Here is a 24671-nt window from a genome sequence, read left to right as displayed (position 1 = left end):
CTTTTATAAGATTATATCTTGTTAGTTTTCGTACATTTATTGATTTAAATTAAAAGTTTAGAGATTATCGTAATTAATGTTCATCTATAATTTTTGTCTCTGTACACATATTTTTATCATTTTTTAAGTAACCATTTATGATTTAAATTTAATATTTTTTAAATTGAAATAATTAATTACCATAAAAAAAAAGTGTATGTGTTTTTACTAGTTTTATACTAAATAAATCTAACTTTTTATGGCTCATACCTTCCTTTTATGAATTCAGTACCATATATACTGCTTATCGTGACCATAATTAATGGCAGACATAACACGCGTATAGGGCCCTTTTCGACCAATAATAACTTCTGATAAGATTTTAAGATAATCGCGAAATTAAATGTTATTTATTTATAATTATGGTAACGATTTAAAACATGAGTTTCTTGTGATAAAGGAGCATGGTCATGAATATGTGAATATAAATACGTGTCTGTGGTATGAACTAGAATCACACAACAACAGAGTGAAAAGCATTGAAGAAGATCAGATAGAAGAATGGAGGTAGCACAGGTACTGCGCATGAACGGTGGTGCCGGAAAAACAAGCTATGCAAACAACTCCTTTGTTCAGGTATACTAACAAAACTTCTCTCTTCATCCTACCCAAATCAAAAATCTTCTTTTTATAAGATAATAACTTTTATATATTAATCAATTTTATCTTAATAATAAAATACTTCAATATATTTTTTATAATTATTTATGGGGACTTTTTTCATACATATTTCATACTAAGAATTCATTTTTAATATCAGTGTCAATGGTTCCTTAAAATTGTAATTAAGTAACAAAATTTGGGACATTTTGATTGAAATGTATCTAGTCACAATTTTTCAATCAATTCATGAATCCATTAAAAAAATGATTTATTTTTTCAAATTATAATTTATAAATGTTATGTAGCTGGCCGTTAAAAGAATCACTGTATCAATTACCCGTGTAAAAACATGTTTGAACCCATAGATATTGTTGTGACGGATTTTAAAGGCCATTTTATTAAAATTATTAACATGGTTAATATTTATTAGTATAGAAAAACCAATTTGAAGCAAAATTAAGAGATAGATACCTAAATTGTATTTTTAAAAATTAGAACAAATATAAACATAAAGATGAAAGAGTAAAAGTATGTAATTTATCTTGTCGCAAAATATTGTGTCTTTACGTTTTAAACCTAACATAAAGTTCATAAATTCGTGATCTGCTATTAAAAAATAAAATTAGAAAATCATCCTTTTAATATTACATTAATCCAGTATTTATATGCTTGAGGTGTTAAAAAATGGTTAAAAAATAGGAGATATAATTTCATTAAACAAATTATTTCTGCATTTTGTTTTCCTAAAATAATTAATAGAAGACCATCCATATTTGAATCGTGTATTGCATGACCCAAAAGTAACAACTGGTGTACTTATTGTACTTGAAGTGTTAAACAAAAAAAGAAGATACAATTTCATGAAACAGAACATTATTGTAAGATCTTTTCAAAATTAACTGAAATACATGCATATGTTTGAACCACGTATTGTAGTACAACAAAGTACGAGCAGTGATTATTATGTCTGCCATTGATTTACAGCAAAAGGCGATTACTTTGTCGAAGCCCATAAGAGAGGAAGCCATAACTAGTTTGTATAGCAGTACACTCCCGAGAAGTTTGGCAATTGCAGATTTGGGTTGCTCTTCTGGACCAAACACTTTATTTGTTGTGTCTGAAGTCATCAAGACCGTGGAGCAGCTTTGTCGGAAGCTGAACCATAAATCTCCAGAATACAGGGTTTTTCTGAATGATCTGCCTGGGAATGACTTCAACAGCATCTTTGTGTCCCTTGAAAGCTTCAAAGAGAAATTGCAAACAGAAGTGGAAGGTGGGATTGGTCCATGCTACTTCACTGGGGTTCCAGGATCTTTCTATGGCAGGGTTTTCCCATATCAAAGCCTTCATTTTGTTCATTCCTCTTACAGCCTTCAATGGATGTCTAAGGTATAATAATACATCTGTATATTTTGTAGTTGTGGCTATAGGTACATGGAATGGAAGTAATAACTGTGATTTATTGATAGGTTCCTGAGGGTATAGACAACAACAGGGGGAACATTTACATAGGAACAACAAGCCCATCAAATGTTGCGAGAGCTTACTACCACCAATTTCAAAGAGATTTCTCTAGTTTTCTCAAGTGTCGTGCGGAGGAACTGGTTGAAGAAGGTCGCATGGTTCTCACAATTTTGGGGAGAAAAAACGAAGCCGAGGATCCAGCTAGCAGTGAGGGTGGGTACCTTATTTGGGAGCTTATGGCTATGGCTCTTAGTGATATGTGTGTGCAGGTAAGAACTTGATGATGCTGTGCCATGAATTTGAATTCAGTGCACTTTGGATATATACTGATTTCGCAAGTTGCATGAATATGTGCAGGGAATAATAAAGGAAGAGGAATTGGATAGTTTTAACATTCCTCAGTACACTCCATCACCATCTGAAGTGAAACTGGAAGTTCTTAAAGAAGGGTCATTTGTGATCAATCGTGTAGAGATGGCCCAGGTGAATTGGAATCCTCTTGAAGATTGGAACGGTGTTGAGTTTGAATCTGAAAGGTGTGAATCGGTTAGTGACAGTGGATATAACCTGGCACAGTGCATGAGGTCTGTGGCAGAACCTATGCTGGTTAGCCACTTTGGTGGACATATCATTGAAGAGGTTTTCAGCCGCTTCCAGAAAATTCTGGCTGATCGTATGTCTAAGGAGAAAACTGAGTTCAGCAACATTACCATATTGATGACTAGGAAAGCATAAACAAGAGTTTGCATGTAGGGTTTCTCAAATGCATTATAGTTTGTTCAGAGTTCAACTCTTACCTTTCTCTACCGACAAATAGTCAAATGTTGAGACAGAGAAAAATAGTAGTGTTGAGTTTTTGCATCTTGATATGTAATAATTTACTTGTGTTATCACCGATCATTTTCTTAGTTTAAACAACTTGAAAAGTTTACCTAAAATAGACAAAGCAATGACTTTTAAGTTTAGACAATAATTTTACCATAATTTTCTAACTAGTACAGTATCCCGATCATTACTTTTAAGACAACTATTTTTTTTAAGGTTACAAAAGTATTGAAAATTATTGTCTCCGAAGAAAACAATAAATCACACTTTCTAGTCAACACATTATTTCATATTTTGTGGAATGCATTTTTTGTGAGATGGACTCAAATACCGATTATTCAATTGAGAGCTTACTGTTCCTGCAGAGAACAATTAAGATAGGTTAGGCACAAGCGTCACCTTACCACGTAGTCCGCTATTTTCTTAGTTGGCCTCTTCCCAGTCGATACATGTCAGGTAAAAGTCTCCGAAGCTCAAGTAAGTCAAAGCTCTCAGAGAGTCAAATCAGTGATTAATGAATGCGTACCTTTAAATGATGGGGTCCACGCGTATTTATAGAGCATTAATGACGTTTGACCATTTCATGGGCTGGGCCTTGACTTAGGCTCTAGGTGGGGCTTGCGAGTGGGCCAGGGCCCAAACCCAGGCCCTTAAGATTTATTGAATGCGGGGGTTTCATCATATCGAGTGTATTGAAGTGGTCGGCTTATGCTGTAACCTTACCAAATATGCTCGAGTAGTCGGTCTAGACCGACCACTTGCCTTGATGGCTTATGTTGGTGATATGAGGTGCAGGTTGTCCTCTTAGACATTTAGTTTAGGTTAACATCGGTACAAGTTAGGCTAACTCGGCCTAGGCTGGATACTTGGCGGTCTCGATATGCACATTGTTTACTTATTTGGTCGAGTTTGGCTAGGTACGGTACACTTACCATTAAATAAAAAAATATCATGATTTGATTGTGACTTGGCTCACCTATCCTCTATAACTAGACAATTAATACATCTTACAATAATTTAATTATTTTTGGATCACATGATGATAATTTAAAAATATTAAAGTTAAATTACCACAATTTTAAAAACATGGTCTAAACTAATCACATTTTAGCAACGGTTGTATATAATTATAAAATTGTCTGCCGTATTGCTTGAAATAAATAGACAACATTTTGTGTATGCTAAAGCAAATAAAATTAGGAAAATTATGTTTTAACAAAGTTTTGTTAACAAACTTTTGATAAAGTACACGTGACAATATTTTAATGGATGAAATAAAGGTTTAATATGATTTGGAAAGAGAAAAAAAATGTTTAGTGTGTTTTAAAAAAAACTATGTCAAACTTTGTTAAAAAATAGTTTGTTAAATGATCATAGTCCATAAAATTAACCAACAATAAAAAATTGTGCTTATTCTTGTCTTACGGAATGGTTTTTTTCTTGTTGTCATGTCAACGTTATGTAATCTACAAATATAAAGAAGATTCATCGAGAAAGAAACAACACAATAAAAAAAATTACAATTATATTATTTTGCTTACATTTTTTTGTGAATAACATTTAAAAAAATATTACCTAAATAATTAATATTTATAAAATATAATCTTTAATAACTTTAAGTCACATTTATACATCTTATTTTATGTTTAAGTAATAATTTTATATATATGAACCAATTCAGTTTTAAATAAAAAGAATAGGATAGTGTAATGTTTCATTTTATTGTTCACTGTAACCAAACAATAATTTGATTAAACACAACAAACTTTTGAGCTGGTCTTGAAAATGATATTAGTGTGCTCTAAACCACTCAAACATCCCAACACATAAAATGGACCATAACTTGTCTCTCATTTTAAAAAGCCGTGGTCTATCTACATCCTCCAATTGCTTCACATATTTGACACTTGTGGGAATCCTGTGATCAGTGTACTATATATAGTTTTAGAAACATTTTAAAACGTGACAAAATTCTAAGTGAGTGATTAAACCATTTTCTCTGAAAAAGGAAAATTATTTCTCAAACATTATTTTTGGATTATCTTACATGATTAATCGTTATATTAAATAGCATCCACATTTTAAAACAGTACATATTCTTTTATATTTTTATAAAAATAATATTCACACACTCTCTAGTTTTAAAATAGACATTTTTTTTTGTGTTTGTAACAAGTAATACTGATCTCCCATATGGCTTTCATAAAGTGACACCAGCCATAAATTAAAATTAAAATTTGAAATATAAAAAAAAAATTAAACTCCTCAAACTGTCCAAACATTATACTCATTATGCCTAATTTTATCAATATTTATATTTATATCAAAACCATAGACAATAATAAGTTCATAAATTAATCAAAGTTATTTATTTTTTATGCTGAAATAATATTTTCTAAAAATATATTTTAATAACATAATTTATGCAAATATAGTAAGGGCTTACGTTTCTAACCATTAAAATAAGTATAATAAGTTTTTTTTCTTTTTCTAGTTAAACTTCCTTAAGCTATATAATATTCGATGGTGTCACTGTAACCGTTGTCTAATCACCTCTACCACCGACAACTTCTCGAAGGCAACCTTACACCTACTCCATCAACCACCATCGTTTCTTTCTCGCACCACAAGCAACTGTTTCGTAACTCTTTCACCTCATGATTTTAAATTATGATCCTATGATATATTTAGGAATTTTTTATTTAATTTTTAATAAATTTTGATATTTTATTAAAGCATAAAAATTTTCAAAAAATTTAAACTTTTTAATTGAGTTCATGTAGTTATATTTTTTCTATTAATTATGTCATGTGTCATTTATCTCTCATTTTCAACATATACTTAAATTGGTAGGTCATATTTTGTTACAATAAATCATAATCATGTATTCTCTATTAAAAATTTACTGTATTTAATATAAATTATTATTAAATTTAATTAAAATTATAAAATAATAATTAAAATTATAAATTACAAAATTAACAAATTACAATTACAAAATATAAAATTATAAGGTTATAAATGTTATCCAAAGGAACGGAAAGCTTCAAGAATCATACTTTGGATGATTCCCAAGAGAATTTAGTTACATGTTGTGGTATCATATATACAATCATTGTATATTGATCCTAGTTATGTTTTTAGTGAAGTTATTAGAGCAGTCTTAATCACAACATAATTAATTATAAATCATTTTAGTACGAACTAGATGATTTTCAAATGAATAAATCCTAAAAGGTAGTAAAATTGACATATTAATCAACTAAACTATTAATGTAATTAGTGGTGGATCTTCATCAAACATTTTGCGGGTGTCAAAATTTTGGTTGAATTATTCTTTTGATCCATTTTTTTGTTCAAAAATGTCAAGTAGCTCCTCTAGTTTTTTTAAGTCTCACTTTAATTGTAACATCCATAAATCAATAAATAATATATTACTTTATTTATAAGCATCTTATTATATATATTATTATTTTTATTTTTATTATTACAAATATATATATATATATATATATATAATATACATATTATATTATAATAAATCATGAACATATTAATGTAACGATTATAAATATCCAAAATATACAAATAATTGATGATTTTATAAGAAATATATTAAATATTTTAGAATGTAAATAAGAAAGAATATTTTTATTATAATAAAAGAAGAAACGTAAATAAAGTTAAGTATGTATATATATAAAGGATAAACTTATATACATGTATAGGTAAACTGGACATATTGTTAGGTAATAAAAACATAAGAGAGAGAGGAAAAGAGAAAAAGAAACCCTTCTCAATGCTCCACGTGATGGAATGAGATCAGATGCTAACGTGTGAAATTACAGGTTAAAAAAATGAGACCTTAATCCATAACAAACCATAGTAGCGAGAATTTGAAAGAAGAAAACAGAATTGAACAGTGTTTCAAACCAAATGAACTAAATGTAATGATTATGTGTGTAATATAAATAGGAGTGGTGATAGTGAAACGAAATTGAGACGGTAAGATGAAAGAACAAAAAAAGGGAGAAGAGGAGTTTGTGAGTATAAGTTGGCAGTGAAGAAAATAAAAGAAGAAAGTTGAAACGTTCACAAAATTTTGGGATATATCTTTCACAATAATTAAGGTAAGGGGAGGAGACATCTATCATTTTATATTTTTACTTTGATTATTTATTTATCTATTCATAATTATTTTTATCTCTATATTTATCTTAAGTGAGGTGTCCCTAACCTCATTCTAATTTATATTTAGTTCTCGTTCCTATTTATTTATTTATTTATTTATATTCATTTCAAGTGGTGCATGATCTTATTTGTTCAATTTATATGTACTCTTATTTACATTTATCGTACTGGTCCTTTTTATTTATTTATATTTATTTTAATTATGCATTGATTCTATTTATTTATTTATTTATATAATTATATAGTTTAATATTGAAATAAAATTTATGATAAATAAAGATTTGATTATTGTAGTTGGAGGTATGACCTTGGGGATTTAAACGAGTTAGTATTACTCAAGATGAGATGTTCTTGAGTTACTTTGTTGGTTATGAGCTCATTTATCCTGACTAGTCATTACAAAATTAATCAATATCTTTATAAAAGTATAATAAAAATCCAGTTTTATGGATTGGGAAAATTTTCATTTTATTTTATTATGATATGCTATATTTTTTTATGTGATATTTGTCTCACTTCCCTATTTTATGATTGTGTGTGAAAAACAAAATTTTATAACTTTATCATAGATGGCTGCTCCCAATATGCCTGATCCCTTATTTACCGACGTTGTGGCTGTTTTCCCGGGGAAATGCATGGCAAACAAATGCAGTGAATAATTCTGTAACATTTCAGGGAACGAGAAACTCTACTATTATTTTTCTTTCTGCTCCAAATGCGTCAATTGTCATTGAAGGACAAATTGGAGTTACCTTTTATTTACCCCAGCAGTCCAAGTGAATCATATCCATAACATTTCCCTCCACCTGTTTGGAAGGTAGTATATGAGGGGAAGACTGTAAATAAATAACTTTTTTTTTCCTATTGTAGTGTAGGAAACATAAAATGTACTAAACGGTGTAGATATAAGATGCACACAGTATTGTAAATATATATATATATATATATATATATATATATATATATATATTTATGAATATTTTATGTATAATTTTGCCTTTAAATTTTATAAGTATATTATAGGAAATAATAATAATAATTAAATAAATAAAAAAATTTGTCGTCACATTAGTTCTGATATTTTAAAAATTAATGTACTTTTATCTTTTTTGTTAAACTTTTTGAAGCGGAAGAAAGATTTTTCATCAAAATTGACACTATAATTATGTCAATTACGCCAATAAATTAAACTATCCTTATTCACATCTCCAATTTTGATGAAAAATCTGATTCAACAAATTTAACAAATATGAAAAAATTGCATCATTTTTTTCAAAAATCAGGACCAAATTGATGCAAAAAAAAAGTTGGAGGACTAACTTGATATTTTTGAACGAAATAGGAACCAAAAGAGTAATCTCAAAATTTTTATATAAACTAGTAAAAACATTGTATTTATTTTTTTCATGATAATAAAAAATAATAAAATTATTATTATAATTGTTATTATAATTCTAACATTAAATATAAATATTTTTATAATTTTACAATAATTAATTTTCATTTATAATGATTTAAGTTTAAAAAAATAATCAAATAAAAAATAATTAAATTATACAAATAATTATTTAAAAGATAATATTAATAAAATAATTATTTTATTTAAAAATTATTTAAAATGTAAAATTAAAAAATAAATGTGGACAATAAAAAAATGTATATAAATATTGATGTATAAAAATTTATAAATATAAAAAAAAATTGGGGGTTCATGGCCCCTTTGTCCCTGTGAAGGCCACCGGTGAATGTAATCAATTATAACAAATTTGACAAATGGACCTTGAATCTGTTATCAGATTGTTCGATTACATTAAATAATATAATTAATTAATCGTGTCATAAAACTATTTTAAAACCCAATGTCTATCTGAATTGAGGTAACAAATTTTCATAAATAAGAAAGTTATGAAAGAAAGACCAGAGAGTTCTTGGAGTGATCAAAACATGTTAATCAACTTCTTCATCAACAAGATTCATACAAGATTGTGTCAGGTTTTACAGAGAGGGTTTCACTGGGGAGAACAACACACACTGTCAGGAAGACTTTCGATACTAGGACCATACTGCACTCGTCTGAGCCGGTATTAACCATAGGCTCTAATACCACTTGTCAGGTTTTACAGAGGGGGTTTCACTGGGGAGAACAACACCAATGAGACCTGAGCCTAACCACATAAGATACCGACACCACTCTCAACCCAAAACCTTAAGGCGATGGGTTTATGGGCCTTGATCCTTATATGGTGCTCTACTTTCTCATTTCTGGTCAATGTGGGACTTAGACTCACACTTGGATTCCTAACAGATTGATCGGTTGAAAGCTTTTCTTGTTTGACTTAGGTTGAATGTGTAAAATTTGCTTATTTTACAAGTGTTATTGCTTTTTCATATCGTTATCACAGAGTAGGTGATAATAGATCAAAGTAATTGTAATAGATCAATTATTTTTGTAATTTATTAATTTATTAATTTTATAGTTAAATATTTTATTTTGTATTTTATAACTTTATAATTTTGATTTAATTTAGAAAATATTTTTGTTAATTAGAGTCAATTTTTAACATAGATCTCATCATCATGATTTCTTGTAATAAAATATTATGAGGAAACTTTTAAGGAATGTGTCACTACTTTTGAGATTTCCCAAATATGAAATATGTGATATGTGATATGTGAGATAATATGAAATATTCACATGATCAATTATTTTCATAGATGTGATCTATTTCTCAATCAATTTTATAATTATTGCATAAATTTTGAAACTATAATAATCTCATATAATTGGCAACAATTTATTGTGTCAACTACTATGTGATAGACAAATATCTTTATAAATTTAACATGTGTTTTGTGCTTTGGGTCATCAAATTTGTTCTCTTCTACAATATAATATATCATCAAAGTTTAAAGAGTGAATGTTTGAAACAAAAAAATGCATTAAATGAATCTCATAACAGTGGCAATGGCAGTCCTTAATCATTTCTTCCGCATTAATTTTACATTTGGTATCAGAGAAAGGTTAACCTTTGCCTTGTTTTTGTTTTTTGTATCTGTTATGGTTATCCTTTTTGGATTCTTTATTTGCGCTTTTCTGTGTTTGATGTCGAACACAACTTTGGAGGTTTCACTATTGATGAGGTGACACTAACCTATTGGACTTTGTGATTATGGGTATAAAAGATCTCGAAGCATCACAGTGTGGTCCTTCGAGGCTTTAATCGCTCTAGGATTCTGAAATTTGTTTTGTGTACTTATGTAATGCAAAACTTTGTCTGTTGCACTTATGACAGTTGATACCATTTTTGGATATTGGATGTGTTGATTATTTTGAAGTTGAGATGAATTTAAAATGTAACATTTTATCTTGTTAAAATAATAAGGAGTATATAACTTTATTTTATATCTATATTTTAACGTAAAAATGATTTTATGGTGTGATAGTTTAATCAGCATATGTTTTGTACATCCAATATGGTTTGGTACATATGATAAGGTTTTGTAAATAATAGATGTTTTTGTACTTACAAGGTTTTATGTGATGTATGTTAATATAAATTATATGTTGTATAATTAATTTATATACATGAATATTATTATTTATTTTAGTTACATTATAAATGATGTTGATGTAAATATTTATTTTAAATGTTTGAAGAGTGGATATATTTGTAATGAATTTGAGACTCGTAGAACATTTATGATCGTTTGATATTTATAATCACATAATAAATATTAATTATAATTAATTATTTGTGATGTGAGGATTTTTTATTCTTACATCTACATGATTAATTACAATGAAATATTGAGTTATATTTCTCCAATTGCCCAAAATAATTAAGAAAAAAAAAACATAGTCTAATCGTTTCATCATTGGGTTATATGGATCCAATTGAGTAAGACTTTAACCCACAAACAAATTTTATGTCACTATATTTATTTTTCATTGGTAAAACATAATAGTATAATAGTTTTATTATTTAGTTATCTGAGTGTAATTGAGTAAGATTTTAGCTTACATACAAGTTTTATGTCATTAAGATTTATTTATTAAGACGTGTTTGCATCATTAAAACATAATAGTTTTATCATTTAGTTCTATGAGTTTAATTAAATATAACTTTGACCCATAAGCAAATTTTATGTCATTAGATCCATTCATATGTGTTTACATTGCTAAAACATAATAGTATAATACTTTTTATCATTTGGTGATAATTGAGTAAGACACACATAAATTTTATGTCACTAGATTCATTTATTAAGGCCTGTTTTTATTTGTACTAATAAAAATGTGTTAAACAATATAAATAACTTATATACAATTCCGAGATGCGTACGAAATATTAAATATACCTAACCAAATTTGATTAAAAAAACTAAATCCATATATTTTGAAAAATGAATGACTAAATTGATTTAAAATTTTGAAATAGATTAATTCCAAAAATTCACTAAAATTTAAGGAAAAAACAAATTTAACTTTTTTTAATAATAAAAAAAATATTCAGATACTAAGATCAGTTTTGGAACATGTCTGGACCAAAATTGTTTATGAAGTACTGAAGAAACAGAGAGACTAAAAAAAAATGTAAGCGGTGATCAGAATATATGATAACAGGAGGCGATAGTAAAGTGATGCCAACTGTAATGATTTTTGTGAAGAAATGATATCATGTTTGGTTGACAGTCCACTTAATGGCACATGGGAAGGGAATGCTACAATATTGCGAGTGAAGTTGTTGAGGCAAATGAAGGTGTGATTTCTCCCTCATTCCCTTGACTCTACAATATGGCACAGCGCAACCACTCCACAAGTCTTCGTGTTTTCTGCGTCGGAACCCTCGACACCAAGCTCCACGAGCTCCGATTCCTCTCCGATTCACTTCGCTCCAATCTCCACCGCTTCTCCTCCTCCTCCTCCAAGGTACACACGTAGTACTCACAATCGTTCAATTCACGCAACAACTACCGCCATTATTCTATTTGATCCCGTAATTCGTGATTTTTGTTATTTTTATCTGAATATAGAAATTAGTTCTTTAAGATTAAACTGTTTATTAAGCTAATTAATTGGTGAAAGTAACGACATATTTGCAAATTAATTGAAGTTTTATCATGTCAAAGAGATGTAAACAATCACTGCATGGGCGTGATATACATTTCAGACTCTAAATCGTGTTTGTTGTAGTTTGATTAGTTATATTTTGATGAGAGTGGGTGACAGGTAGAGGTGGTGGTGGTTGATGTCTCTACTGGTTCGAATGCGCCACAAAGTTTGCAAGATTTCCCGTTTGTTTCCAGGAATGACGTTGTCTCTTCCTACAATACTGGAACAAACGAAGCTTTGCTTCTCCCGGATGACAGAGGCAAGGCGGTTGCCGTGATGAGCCAGGCATTGGAGCAGTTCTTGAAGAAGTCTCATGAGGATCAATGTCTTGCTGGTGTTATTGGTGTTGGGGGGAGTGGGGGTACGTCACTGCTGTCGTCTCCCTTCACCTCTCTCCCGATTGGGATCCCCAAAGTCATCGTCTCAACAGTGGCCAGCGGTCAAACTGAACCTTATATTGGAACCTCAGATTTGGTTTTGTTCCCATCTGTTGTGGACATTGCAGGCATCAACAGGGTTAGCAGACTGATCTTGTCTAATGCTGCGGCTGCATTTGCTGGGATGGTTGTTGGAAGGATTCAGAGCTTAAAGGATTCTTCTAGCATTGAAGTTAAACCTACTATTGGTGTAACTATGTTTGGTGTTACTACTCCTTGTGTTAATGCTGTCCAGGATAGGTTGCATAAAGAAGGTTATGAGACCCTGGTTTTCCATGCAACTGGGGTGGGTGGCAGGGCCATGGAGAATTTGGTTAGAGAGGGGTTTATACAGGTATTGAAGCAGCTAAGTCTGTGAAACTTTAATTATGGGAAATTTAGCTGATGTTGTGTTTTGAACGTGTTGGAATTTCACTTGTTTTGAAATCATAGCATAAGAAATATTTTATCTGGACAATTCTGCTTTGATCTTCTATGAATTTAGAATACTTACGGTTAGGACTGTATTTTCTGTTGAGGCTTCATGTTGCAATTTCCTTACTATTTGAATCAATGCACCTTATGGATGTGACATTTGAGGGAGGTTAAGTTCTGATCCTTGTTTAGTTGCAGCTTCCAATTGATTGGACTTGTTTTATACACATCAAGAGGACAAGCATATGACCTAACTGTATTGCTGTCAAGGCTAAGCTACTTAGCCTGACTCTTGAGCATATTGAATGTTCCAGGGGAGAAACTTCATATTTTGCCTACTGATTTTGAACCCTATCCAAGGAACATTGAGTATTTATTAAGCTCAATACCGCATTCATTTTATTTTAGATATATGGATAGTAGTCTGTTTTGGGAAAGTAAACTCGTAACTTTCTTTCACATAATAGTGTGATCTTGTCAGATGAGATGAATTGGGATAAGCATTTTGAAATTACTTGTATTTTTTTTTTTCATTTCTAATACTTCTTTATGTATTTTTGTCTCCTTTTCTGTTGTTCACTCGTCTTCCTTTCTTTTGTCTTGGTTAGGGTGTTATTGACATCACAACGACAGAGGTAGCCGACTACATAGTTGGAGGTGTAATGGCATGTGACAGTTATCGTTTTGATGCCATCATAGAAAATAAAGTGCCGTTAGTCTTGAGTGTGGGGGCATTAGACATGGTGAACTTTGGAGAAAAAGATACTATACCATCAAAGTTTCAGCAGAGAAATATATATGAACACAATAAACAGGTGACTACTCTATATGACTCCGTTCTGTTCTGGTCTTTGCTTGAAAACTAGTCATATCTGCTTGTGATTAGATTACGTTTAAGGTCCTACATTTTGTCCATCATTTTCTCCTTGAACTTAGATGCATTTTTCCAGCAATCCTGTGACTACTACCAAAACTGGACTATTCACATTACACTATATCATTCCCTGGAACTGAAGATGTTTACCATGTGTTAAAATGCTTGAAGTCATTATTTATTCCAATATAAGAAATCAATTATTTCTTTTTGCAGGTTTCACTCATGCGAACAACAGTAGATGAGAACAGAAAATTTGCTGATTTCATAGCAAAGAAACTGAAGAAGTCATCATCTAAGATTTGTGTGTGCCTTCCAGAGAAGGGCGTATCTGCTTTAGATGCACCTGGGAAGCCTTTCTATGATCCAGAGGCAACGGGTACTCTTCTTCGTGAATTACAAAACCTTATTCCAACTAATGGTGATAGACAGGTATGGTTGCTCAAAAGTATTATTATCATAATTATCAGCTTCAAGTTTTCTTAATTTCATTTTATTTATTGCTGAGTATTTTGTAAAGTTAAGAGTTATGTACAGGTAAAGGTGTATCCTCATCATATTAATGACCTCGAATTTGCAAATGCATTGGTTGATGCATTTTTGGAGATTCATGAGAAAACTGGTACAGATTCTACTCGACAACAAGTTGTCAATCCTGAATCTGTTGAACAATTTAATGAAGATTATGTTTCAAATGCGTCAAGCTTTGGGAGCATCGTCTATCCACCTAGTGAATTTCCAGAAGCTAGAACAGGTTCTCATTTAACTTGAATTTGTATTATGTTAAACAGTATTTTGCAATAAGAAATTAGTTTTTTCAATTTTCCTCATTATTTGTGTGTTTTGCTCTTGTAACACTTAATTTGTGTTGGCCTGAAAGATATTTATTAAAAGCCAATTGCTTCTTTTTGTGCTGAAAAGCTGCTTAATTTGACTTCTGTGAGGTGCTCTCCAGAATTGCATTTGGCAGAAAATATATTCTTTATGTCAACTATGGAAATGATGTTTTCATTTCTGCTTGCAGAAACTTTGGAGAAAACACAGCTCATATTACATCAACTGAAACATCAAATAGATAAAGGAATTCCAATAATCGGAGCTGGTGCAGGGACAGGTATATCTGCCAAGTTCGAAGAAGCCGGAGGCGTTGATCTAATAGTTTTGTACAACTCTGGGCGCTTCCGAATGGCTGGAAGAGGTTCATTAGCCGGATTGTTACCTTTTGCTGATGCTAATGCTGTTGTTCTTGACATGGCCAATGAAGTTTTGCCAGTATGCCATTAATTGTTTACTTGTTCTAGAATACTTTAAAAGTATTGTCCAACTGCTAACTTCTATTGAAGTTTTTTTCACTCTAAGTGTCTGATTTTGCAGATGCTTCTTAAGTCGAGCATAAACTAATTTCAAAATTCTTTTTTAATATAGGTAGTCACAAAATATGATTGGTAGTCTTTCTTTAAGGAAGAAAACTTTTCTTTTCCAAAATAATGTATATCAATATCACCACGGGGTTTTGAACAGATAAAAGGAAACAATGGGCTATTCAGGGTAAAGGTCCAATGGCTAAATCATAAAGCAATTTGGGTTACGGCCATTACAACAGGTTAATGAACCCTTAGGAGATACTGAATTCTGTTACTGTTATCTTGAAAGATAGAGATACAGCGTGTATATACATGCCTATACTAGGGGCAGCCTTTTGCTTGTATCCAAGTTATAACTAACCCTTAACTGACTCTGAGTGCTGTTGAGAACTGCCCTCTTTCATATGGTATTCACACACACACACCACAAACTGTAGGTGGGTGGGAATCACTAATGGTCTCAAAGTTTTAGGCAGGAATATGTTTGACAATTAGCTCTTTGGCAATGATTTTTTCTTTGACAAGGAAGAGATCTAATTCCATATGTTTAATCCTGGCATGAAGAACTAGATTGTGAGGCAAAGAAACAACAACTGACTGTCACAATACATGATGGGTGAATAAGAAATTCCAAGTTCAGGGGGAAGTGTCTAAAACCATAAAATTTCTGTAGTGACTTGAGTTAGACTTTTGTATTCAGCTTCAGTACTTGATTGAGCAACAACTTGATTCTTTTTAAACTTCCCAAGATATAAGATTTGGACCAAAATAGACTGTTGCACTAGAAGTAGATCATCTATCTCCACCCCAATCAGCATCACATAGGGCTTGTAGAGAAAAGGGCGAACTTGATACACCAGGATGTTGATGTAATCCATAGTGAAGAGAGCGACTTCACCATAAAGGATCGCAAGCTCTGAAACCATGAAAATAATATAGAGAAAGAAATTGAATTTTGTTATTATCTTAAAAGATTGAGATGCAGAGTGTGTATGTGTGTCTGTATATATTTATGCTTATACCAGTGACTGCTGTATAAAGCTAATGACAGTTGAATTCAACTTGTAACTAACCCTGACTACTCTCTTACATATAATATTCACATGTGCATTTTGACCTAATAGCATATCCTTTTGAAAAGTTGCTTCAAACATAGTATCAAAGGCCCTTGACCAAGTGATCACAGTTTGATCAATCCACCCCATTCTTCTAATAAAAAGTCGAATTTTAACTCGAGGTAGGTACACCCATGCTTGTCCACATTTCAAAGCCTAAAGGGCTCCTGTATGAGGCGAAGTGTTACAAATGTCACATAGAAGGCACTTCATGCACATTCAACTAATAACTTAAGCTTTTTGACATTTAAGAAAGTGAAAATACTAATTCTTGAGGTCAGATTAACTAGCAATAAAGTATTAACCCTCAATACCTATCTTGGGTAAAAATTGGTTATTTATGTAATTATGAAATTCCCTTGCTAGGCTAGTACTATATCTCTTTCTTTTCCATTATGTTTGACTTACTTATATTTTGTTTTCAGGTGGTAAAGAAGGTTCCAGTTCTTGCTGGTGTATGTGGAACTGATCCCTTCCGCAGAATGGATTACTTTCTTAGACAGGTGGAGTCTACTGGATTTTCTGGGGTACAAAACTTTCCAACAGTAGGGTTATTTGATGGGAATTTTCGACAAAATCTTGAAGAAACGGGAATGGGATATAGGTGGGTATTTGGAAAACAATTTTTCATCATATTATATTAGTTAGAGTATTACATCTCTCCCAACTTTATTTCATTTTCCTATTAAATTATCAGCTTGGAAGTTGAGATGATCCAGAAAGCCCATAAAATGGGTCTCTTGACAACTCCATATGCATTCAATCAACATGAAGCTATTGAAATGGCTAAAGTCGGCGCTGATATTATAGTTGCCCATATGGGTCTAACTACAACAGGCTCCATAGGTGCAAAAACAGCCGTTTCACTTGATGAAAGTGTAATTCGTGTACAAGCTATTGCAGAAGCAGCGCACAGCATCAATCCCAATGTCATCGTGTTGTGCCATGGAGGTATGCAAGTCACCTCCAAAGTTTTATGGATGTATATTTGAAGATTAAATAGTAAATTAAGTGTTCACTGGTCAATTATTATTATTTGGGCCTAGACCCGAAGTGCAGAATGTTTATTAACAGATAACTGAAAAGCATCTTCCTATATCTTATGTTAGAGCCATCTATTGAATCTTTTCATGTTTCCTGTTCATATTGAAAAACTTGTGTTTGGCTTAATTTGTGTATGGTCAACCCAAAAGAGTAACAAAGTTAAACCAAAAGAAAAGAAAACCTGGCATGGGCGAGGAGGGTTTCAGTACAAAGGAATGGAAAAGGCTTTGATCTGTAAGCAAAGAAAGATTGGACTCGAAGTTTAGATGTGTTTTCATTTTCAAAGTGTTTGGATGCTCTGCACAATAAGTTTTCAGTGATGAATGCAACATCCAGTGAGAAAATTTTATGCAATTGTCTTTTAGCGAGTTTTTACTTTAGTATGTTGGTTTTTGGTGTGAGAAATTCGTTGAGAATAGTGAATGTATTTGTTTATTGTTGATGGTAAATTTTGTGGTGGGGGATGTGAGCCTTATCATCAATTCCTGTTAAATTATATTTGTTGTTTACCTTGTGTGCTTAATTTCTAATTTATGGGGGAATGTTTTGCCAGTAACTTTTGGCTACTAAATAGACAGGCTCTTGATGTGGTTATTGAACTTCACTGCATTCACTTTTAACTGTTCTTAAAAGAATAGTTGTTTGTGTTTGTCAACTTATAGTCTCTTGGAATATGCAGGTCCAATATCTGGTCCAAAGCAAGCGGAATTCATATTGAAGAGAACCAAAGGAGTCCATGGGTTTTATGGGGCTTCAAGTATGGAAAGACTTCCGGTAGAGCAGGCTATTACAAATACAGTTAAAGAGTACAAGTCAATTTCTATTCATTAAGGTTTAACATGTCTGTACTTTATTCATGTCAGTGTTCTGTTCATTATATTGCTAATGTGGCTGTTCATATTTTGTCATTGCATAGTATCTACCAAGTTTGTGAACGTTATAGGATTTACTGATATAAAATTTTGGAAATAATGAATCAAAAAGTATTGTTCAAGACGTTTTCTTTTATCCTCTAAAGTGCAGAGGGTGCAGTTTGAAGTTCAAGTAATAACCATTGACAAGATATTATTGAACGGGTTATAACAAACCCCTAGTTTGTTATCCATAACCCGTATATCAACACTACTTTTTACTGGTGAAAGCGAACCTTGCCCTTCAAAGGATCTTGATCCACAACACATGTACCCAAGAGTGATTGTGGGATCAATCATGTATTATGTGGGGGACTTGCACAGATTGATATATTACTATTTGTTGACTGAAAAAGTAATTTTACTTGTGTAAAACTCTTATTAGATAGATGTCAAATTACTCGGATTATATCAGTTTATCCCAATAGTTATCAGTTGTGTACTTGTCTCTCGTTGCTTCATAAGCACTTTTCAGCTATTGTGCGGATTATTGTAGTGGGCCACTAAAAAAGACACGAAACTACCTACCCTCCACCTATATATACCGTGGTTGTTTCATACAAAACCATACACGAAACTTGTTAGAGGTAAAGCGGTTGGTTTCTTCGCACGCATTGTTCCAACAAGCAGCTGGTTATTCTTGTGATTTCTCCCAAAGTAACATCATCATCTACCACCAGGTAATCTTACATTCAATTCGTAACTCTATTCATTAATAGTATGCAAATCATAGATTCGGTACCATTTCTTAGAAGTAGTGTAGTAACTGGATTGATACACATATATAACTCTTCCACGGATTTCTTTCATGCGATGTTAACTCTGCAGATATAGATGACCCTCTGCTGCTTTGTTCTTATTAAGCCTTCCCTTTTCTTGTAAATCTCCATGACCTTCTATTATGCCTCTAGCATGGTTTTGCTCAAGGACTTCAAAGTTATTGGGCAACCGCTCCTTAGCCTAGGTATGTGTGCCTTCTTTTCTAAGCAAGTGTCTAAATCATCAAGGGTCCACCTACGGAGGAGTATCTTTTAATTGTCGTCCATTTATAAAAGAAAAGAAGAATAGGAATCGTGGTATGACTTAAAATACTCACGTATAACCACCGGCGAGCCTGTGTAAAAAGACTAACATTGTCACTTTCGCCATATTGATCCCAAGGCATGTCCTAGGCCCTGATCCGAAAGGTATGAAACTGTACGGCTTTTGATGTTCCTGCAGATATGAGACGAAAAGTAATTTCTTGACACAAGGACGTGGCAAAAAACAATCCAGAGAAAGAAAGCCAAAATAAGTGGAGAGAAAGCTAACTACATCAAATCTTTTTGGGTTGAATTTCAACGGATCATTGTACAAATCAGAGTCGTGATGTATGTAAGTTGCATCGATGTTAACATGCCAACCTTTCTTTATGTCATACCCTGTATGGTTAGTAACATAGTCATAGAAGGCCAGAAAAACTAATGACGCTCTCCTATAATTAAGCAAACCATAATGAGCATAATTGTATTGATATCTTAAAAGGAGGTTGAGTAACTCACCTTCGATCGTGCAGTCTTGAAGTGCGACACGAGGAAACCAAAGCAGGACATTGGACATTCTCAATGTTTCCTTGACTACCTGGATAAAACACGAATTGATTCTTGACTTTGAACTTTTGTCGCAGGAGCTTCCAGTTTAGATAGACAAGCAATCATTTCATAGCATGTGCATCATTTCTGAAAGTATAAACTCTAACCTTCAAACCATAACGTATGTTATTTAGATCTTCATGGCTAAGTGAAGCTCCGTCTGGTTTAATATTGGTTATAGATAACTGTTCTTCCTGTAAGTCAAGATGAAACTCCGGTCATTTTTTCTTGCGCGAGTGAGCGCGTGGTTTTCTACAATGAACTTCCTTCACGTGTCTAATACCACCTAATCCTACTCTTGAGAAAGAAAAACGAGGTTATCCCTTCCAAATAGCATCAAAGTGACACTTACAACAATACTGGATATGACAGAAAATTCTACAGTTGATTCGGTTAAATATAATGCTAATACTTATGGTTGGTAATTAATCTTAGTTGGGTTTGGGTCCATGATTTGACTAGAATATGTGCAGCATCTCACCCTGAGTATGTCCTGTGCTTCTCTGTTGTCATGTAGAAACTTTACACTCCACATCATTGCCGCTGCCGTGGTCGTTTGTCCAGCAATTATCAATGTCAGCAGGTTATCCATTATCTCCGAGTCATCAAGCTTTTCACTGGGTGGGAGTGAGTCTCTCTGCAACATTGACTGAAGAAAATCCTCTCGAGTTTCTTCTCCCCTCCTACGTCTGCCAATGATCTCTCTGAAGGTCTCCATGAGCCTTTTACGAGCCTGCTTAACCATAATAAAACTTTAGGAATAATTTTTTCAATTTAGTTTCTAAGTATCATCTTCTCTCCTAAGGAGTCCAAACAGATCAAACCTCGTAATTACTTTAAAGACTAAATTGATATTTTATTCAATTTTTGGATTTCACTGGTTCTAGATTGAATAAATAAAGGAATTGATTTTAATTGTTGATGAGAAAAAAAATGATATTTCAACAATTTCATTTATTATGATGTTGTGCATTGATATCAACAGTTGATTTTTTTTCAGCCTCTAAACTTATTTATTTTACCCATTAAACTTCAGACACAAAAAAAGAAACAAGAAATTTGGTTATTATTCTTATTCTTTTACTTAAATTAACAAGTAGACCGTAGAAATTTAGGTACGTCTATTATGGTATCTTTTTTAAAAGATAGCACTAACCGTGATGCCTTTATAGTATCTGGTACCAGGAATCATGATGGGAATGGATAACATGGCGTCAGAGACGGCGTTGCAGTCTTCTTCTATCTGTTGGAGTAATGAATCCTCCGTGATGCTCATCAGCATATCACACATTGCATCGAATGTCATCTTTATATGCAAACAAACATTTCATGGGAGTTAGGACTCGGAGCACAACATAGTATACATGAGACTTCATCATATCACGAACCGTCAAAATTATGTTGGTAACTCAATAGGGTTACTACGTAAATATTTGCTACTACTCAGCACTTTCCAGAGAAGATGAGTATATTAAAAAGCCGAAAACAAAAGGACCATATGTGGGCATTTCTACCACTTAAAGGGTTAATATGTTCTTTGTTGTCATCATACTAAGCAGAGTAAGCATAAAAAGTCCATATACATTTGATTCCGATAATTTGACTATGGTTGATTTTTATGCAGTATATGACCACATTTTTTCAGTTCATGCTCACAAATCGTCGCCTTCAAATTTGTTTTCTTTTTTACATATGAAAACACTAGTCTTAGACAATGTAATAGTTTCTTCTAATAAATATTATATGTTGATAATATTAAAAAATGTCATCATTTAATAATAAATTGTCATTATAGTAAATATATTCCTTTTACTGTAATTATCTTAAAAGTTATATCTATCATTATTTCTGATAAGTTTACAACATAAATCTATAAAAACTATATTAGGTATTGAAGTTAAACTCGTAAAAAATGTTTTTACCTTCATACAAAAGTCCAACACTTTGAAACTTTTCCCTCTTTCTTCTAGCTTTTGTAGCCTTTCACACAATAGTTTGTCAAATTTGGTGACAAATGCGGATAGGGAAGTCATGGAAAATGGTTCTGATAGAAGACGCCTTATTCTTTTGTGACTCTCAACGGGTACACATAACAAGCTTTTCTTTCCCACGGCATCTGCCATTGATTTCACATAACCCTTGTTGAATAGTACAAAGTCATTAGCAAATATGGTCCTTGCTCCTTCAGGATTAGGAACAAATATGTGGATCTTCCCAAATAGCCTTGTCTTGAACCATCTCCCATTCCTATTTCAACAAATATATACCAACTTTAATGCAACATGTTATCTTAATGTTATCTTCACACCTAAACAATTTTACACACTCTTAACATTCACATTTTTATCCTTCAATCTCTCTTTTCCTTTACAAATATAAAAATTCACTTTTTTAATCACTATTTTATTTGATCGTCAAGTGACTATTCTGATATGAAAAAAATTATATTTTCCGCCTATGCTTTATCAAGTTCTAAAATATAATTACTATTACGAAACTTATACTTTCGTGTCTTTGTATTGTTTTCCAATAATAATTAAACTTGAGTCTAGGTAACCTCAAACAAGCTTTTAATACAAAAATAACACAAAAAGTAGACAGAAGTATATATAAGTTTTGTCTAATTTTTAAACCAGACTAGCTAATGATTCACTTGTTAATGGTTATTTTCAAAACAGTCCCACTCTGAATAGAAATTCACTGTAACCTGAAAATTCAATTGTGTAATAATCGTGCTAATGATGTGTAACACGATATCAACAGACATTTATTGTATCCTAAAATTCAACTGTACAATAACGTCTTAATTATGATGAGCATGTTTAGCTAGAAATTTAGTATATATAGCTAGAAAGTCAACTGTTCATGAACACCAACGTGTTCATACGATCTGTATGACACGATGAAGCAATACATTTCCATGAGTTATCAGCTTCTCCACATGTTCTAAGTTAAAGTGTTTAGGTGAGTGTCTGTTATATATATATATATATGTTTCTCTTCAGAATGAAAAAGCTCCTATCTTGTAACAACAGATTCTGGTCGGAAACAAAAGCAATTAGAATTTAGAAGTATAGGAAGAGAAAAGTGACATACCACAATCGCCTAAGTCTGACAAAATCATAGCATCCCCTTGTGCTATTAGTGGCCGAAAGAAAAGAAAAAGTTTCCCCAACAAAAGGCAGTCCCAACCTTCCAGGAATCTCTTCTCTATTGTTGGTTGTAGCTCTCTTCCAAGCTTTTGAAGCCAAATATGTTACTCCTATACTCAATAATGCGACCAAGATTATGTGGTAACAGTTCTGCACTACCAATAGTACCTCTTCTCTCATCAACACATTCAACATCTCTTTTGTTTTCTTGTTGCTCTTTTCTCCAAACAATGGCTACCTCTGAAGGAAGACCAAGTACCATAATGCTTCCTTAAAATGTTATATAAAAAGGCTGTGACGACAGATGCTTTTGTTTGTATAATATTGGAAAGGAACGAGGAGCATCTTCCAAATATTGGTGACACAAAAAGTTGGAAGATTCGGATTACAATAAGACATTGTCTAATAAAGAAGTTTTAAAATCTACAAGAGAACCATTTCTTTCTTAAAAAGAAAATCTCATATTACTTATCCAACGTTATTAGTTATTAAATATACTTCTTTTGGACCTATGTTCATGATAAATGGTTCTCTCAAGAGATTCTTTTTGTCTGTGTTTTAATTCTTTAAAACTTTATCACTAAATTAGTATCTCACATATTTAATCTTGTTATCAGTCGATTGTTCTCAAAATAATTGTCGCCACTTGTTCTCTATAATATGGTGGCATATTTGGACTTTTTAAAGAATAATTGGTGACATATTCAATCTTTTAAAAGCAAATTTGGTGATAAAATATTTAAAGGATCAGTATATGGTTTAAATTTTGAGAAATTATTTTCCTAACTACAATTATCGAATAATTAATTAGCGTTGCCACATGCATAATTTCGGAAAACACATTTGAAATTTTCTATTTAACTATATTAAAAAACCTTCATCGCGATTAATAAAAAAAGATAAATGTTTGAAATTGATCAAAAATATAAACTAATTCAAATATTAGTGACTTATTCAAATCAGACTTATTAAACATGTGATGAAGCGAACCAACTTGAATCAACTTAGCTAGATTTAAATATAGTTAGTATAAGGACTTTAAACTCCATTATTACCGTTGTTAAAAAGATTAAGAGTTTTTTTTTTTTTTTCATTCAGAGTAGGCCTTATTTATATTTTGCTACACAAATAAAATCAAATTTAAATATGCAAATTAACAAAACTAAAAAAATTATATGTTTGATATTAAAATCGTGTGAATAATTAAAGCTTATTCGTACGTATATATATATATATATATATATATATATATATATATATATATATATATATATATATATATATATAATTGATGATACCAAATATATGTATATAAGAGTTTAGCAATTCTCTTGTTCAAAGATTATTTTTCTATTTCTTTCTTGCTTTATTCTAGCGTGAAAATAATTATTTTCTTCATAATTTTAAATATATTTTTTCTAAATGTTTATTACATATTAACTAGATTAATAACCTTAGTACGTATAGATTAAGCTATTTGACAAATAAAAAGAA

General features: G+C 31.6%; 3 protein-coding genes across 4 annotated transcripts; 2 read left to right on the top strand and 1 right to left on the bottom strand.

The window, feature by feature from the left end:
• Positions 1-442: 442 nt before the first annotated feature.
• Positions 443-3015, top strand: LOC114176954 (salicylate carboxymethyltransferase-like). The gene is made up of 4 exons (XM_028062157.1): positions 443-615; positions 1627-2031; positions 2112-2375; positions 2464-3015. Exons 1-4 carry the CDS (start codon positions 541-543, stop codon positions 2839-2841), a joined length of 1122 nt encoding a protein of 373 aa, XP_027917958.1. The 5' UTR covers positions 443-540; the 3' UTR covers positions 2842-3015.
• An 8696-nt stretch (positions 3016-11711) lies between these two features.
• LOC114177303 (UPF0261 protein SACE_5696) lies at positions 11712-18491 on the top strand. The gene is made up of 9 exons (XM_028062584.1): positions 11712-12052; positions 12353-13006; positions 13695-13901; positions 14177-14392; positions 14498-14714; positions 14985-15232; positions 16865-17043; positions 17137-17390; positions 18163-18491. The coding sequence occupies exons 1-9, from the start codon at positions 11918-11920 to the stop codon at positions 18312-18314; spliced, it is 2262 nt and encodes a 753-aa protein (XP_027918385.1). The 5' UTR covers positions 11712-11917; the 3' UTR covers positions 18315-18491.
• Positions 18492-18782: 291 nt separating this feature from the next.
• Positions 18783-23446, bottom strand: LOC114177304 (abscisic acid 8'-hydroxylase 3-like). 2 transcript variants are annotated; one of them, XM_028062586.1, is made up of 9 exons: positions 23122-23444; positions 21948-22272; positions 21182-21331; positions 20507-20758; positions 20133-20219; positions 19936-20014; positions 19709-19815; positions 19491-19609; positions 18783-19408 (listed from the first exon to the last, which is right to left on the bottom strand). In XM_028062586.1, the coding sequence occupies exons 1-9, from the start codon at positions 23370-23372 to the stop codon at positions 19294-19296; spliced, it is 1485 nt and encodes a 494-aa protein (XP_027918387.1). In that variant the 5' UTR covers positions 23373-23444; the 3' UTR covers positions 18783-19293. The 2 variants fall into 2 exon arrangements, with proteins under 2 accessions (XP_027918387.1, XP_027918386.1); XM_028062585.1 differs by having other exon boundaries at positions 19709-20014; positions 23122-23446.
• Positions 23447-24671: the final 1225 nt, after the last annotated feature.

Source organism: Vigna unguiculata, chromosome 3, assembly GCF_004118075.2.
Source record: "Vigna unguiculata cultivar IT97K-499-35 chromosome 3, ASM411807v1, whole genome shotgun sequence".
NCBI classification, from domain to species: domain Eukaryota; kingdom Viridiplantae; phylum Streptophyta; class Magnoliopsida; order Fabales; family Fabaceae; genus Vigna; species Vigna unguiculata.
The sequence above is the reverse complement of the archived record's forward strand: the minus strand, read 5'-3'. Positions and strand labels throughout refer to the sequence as shown.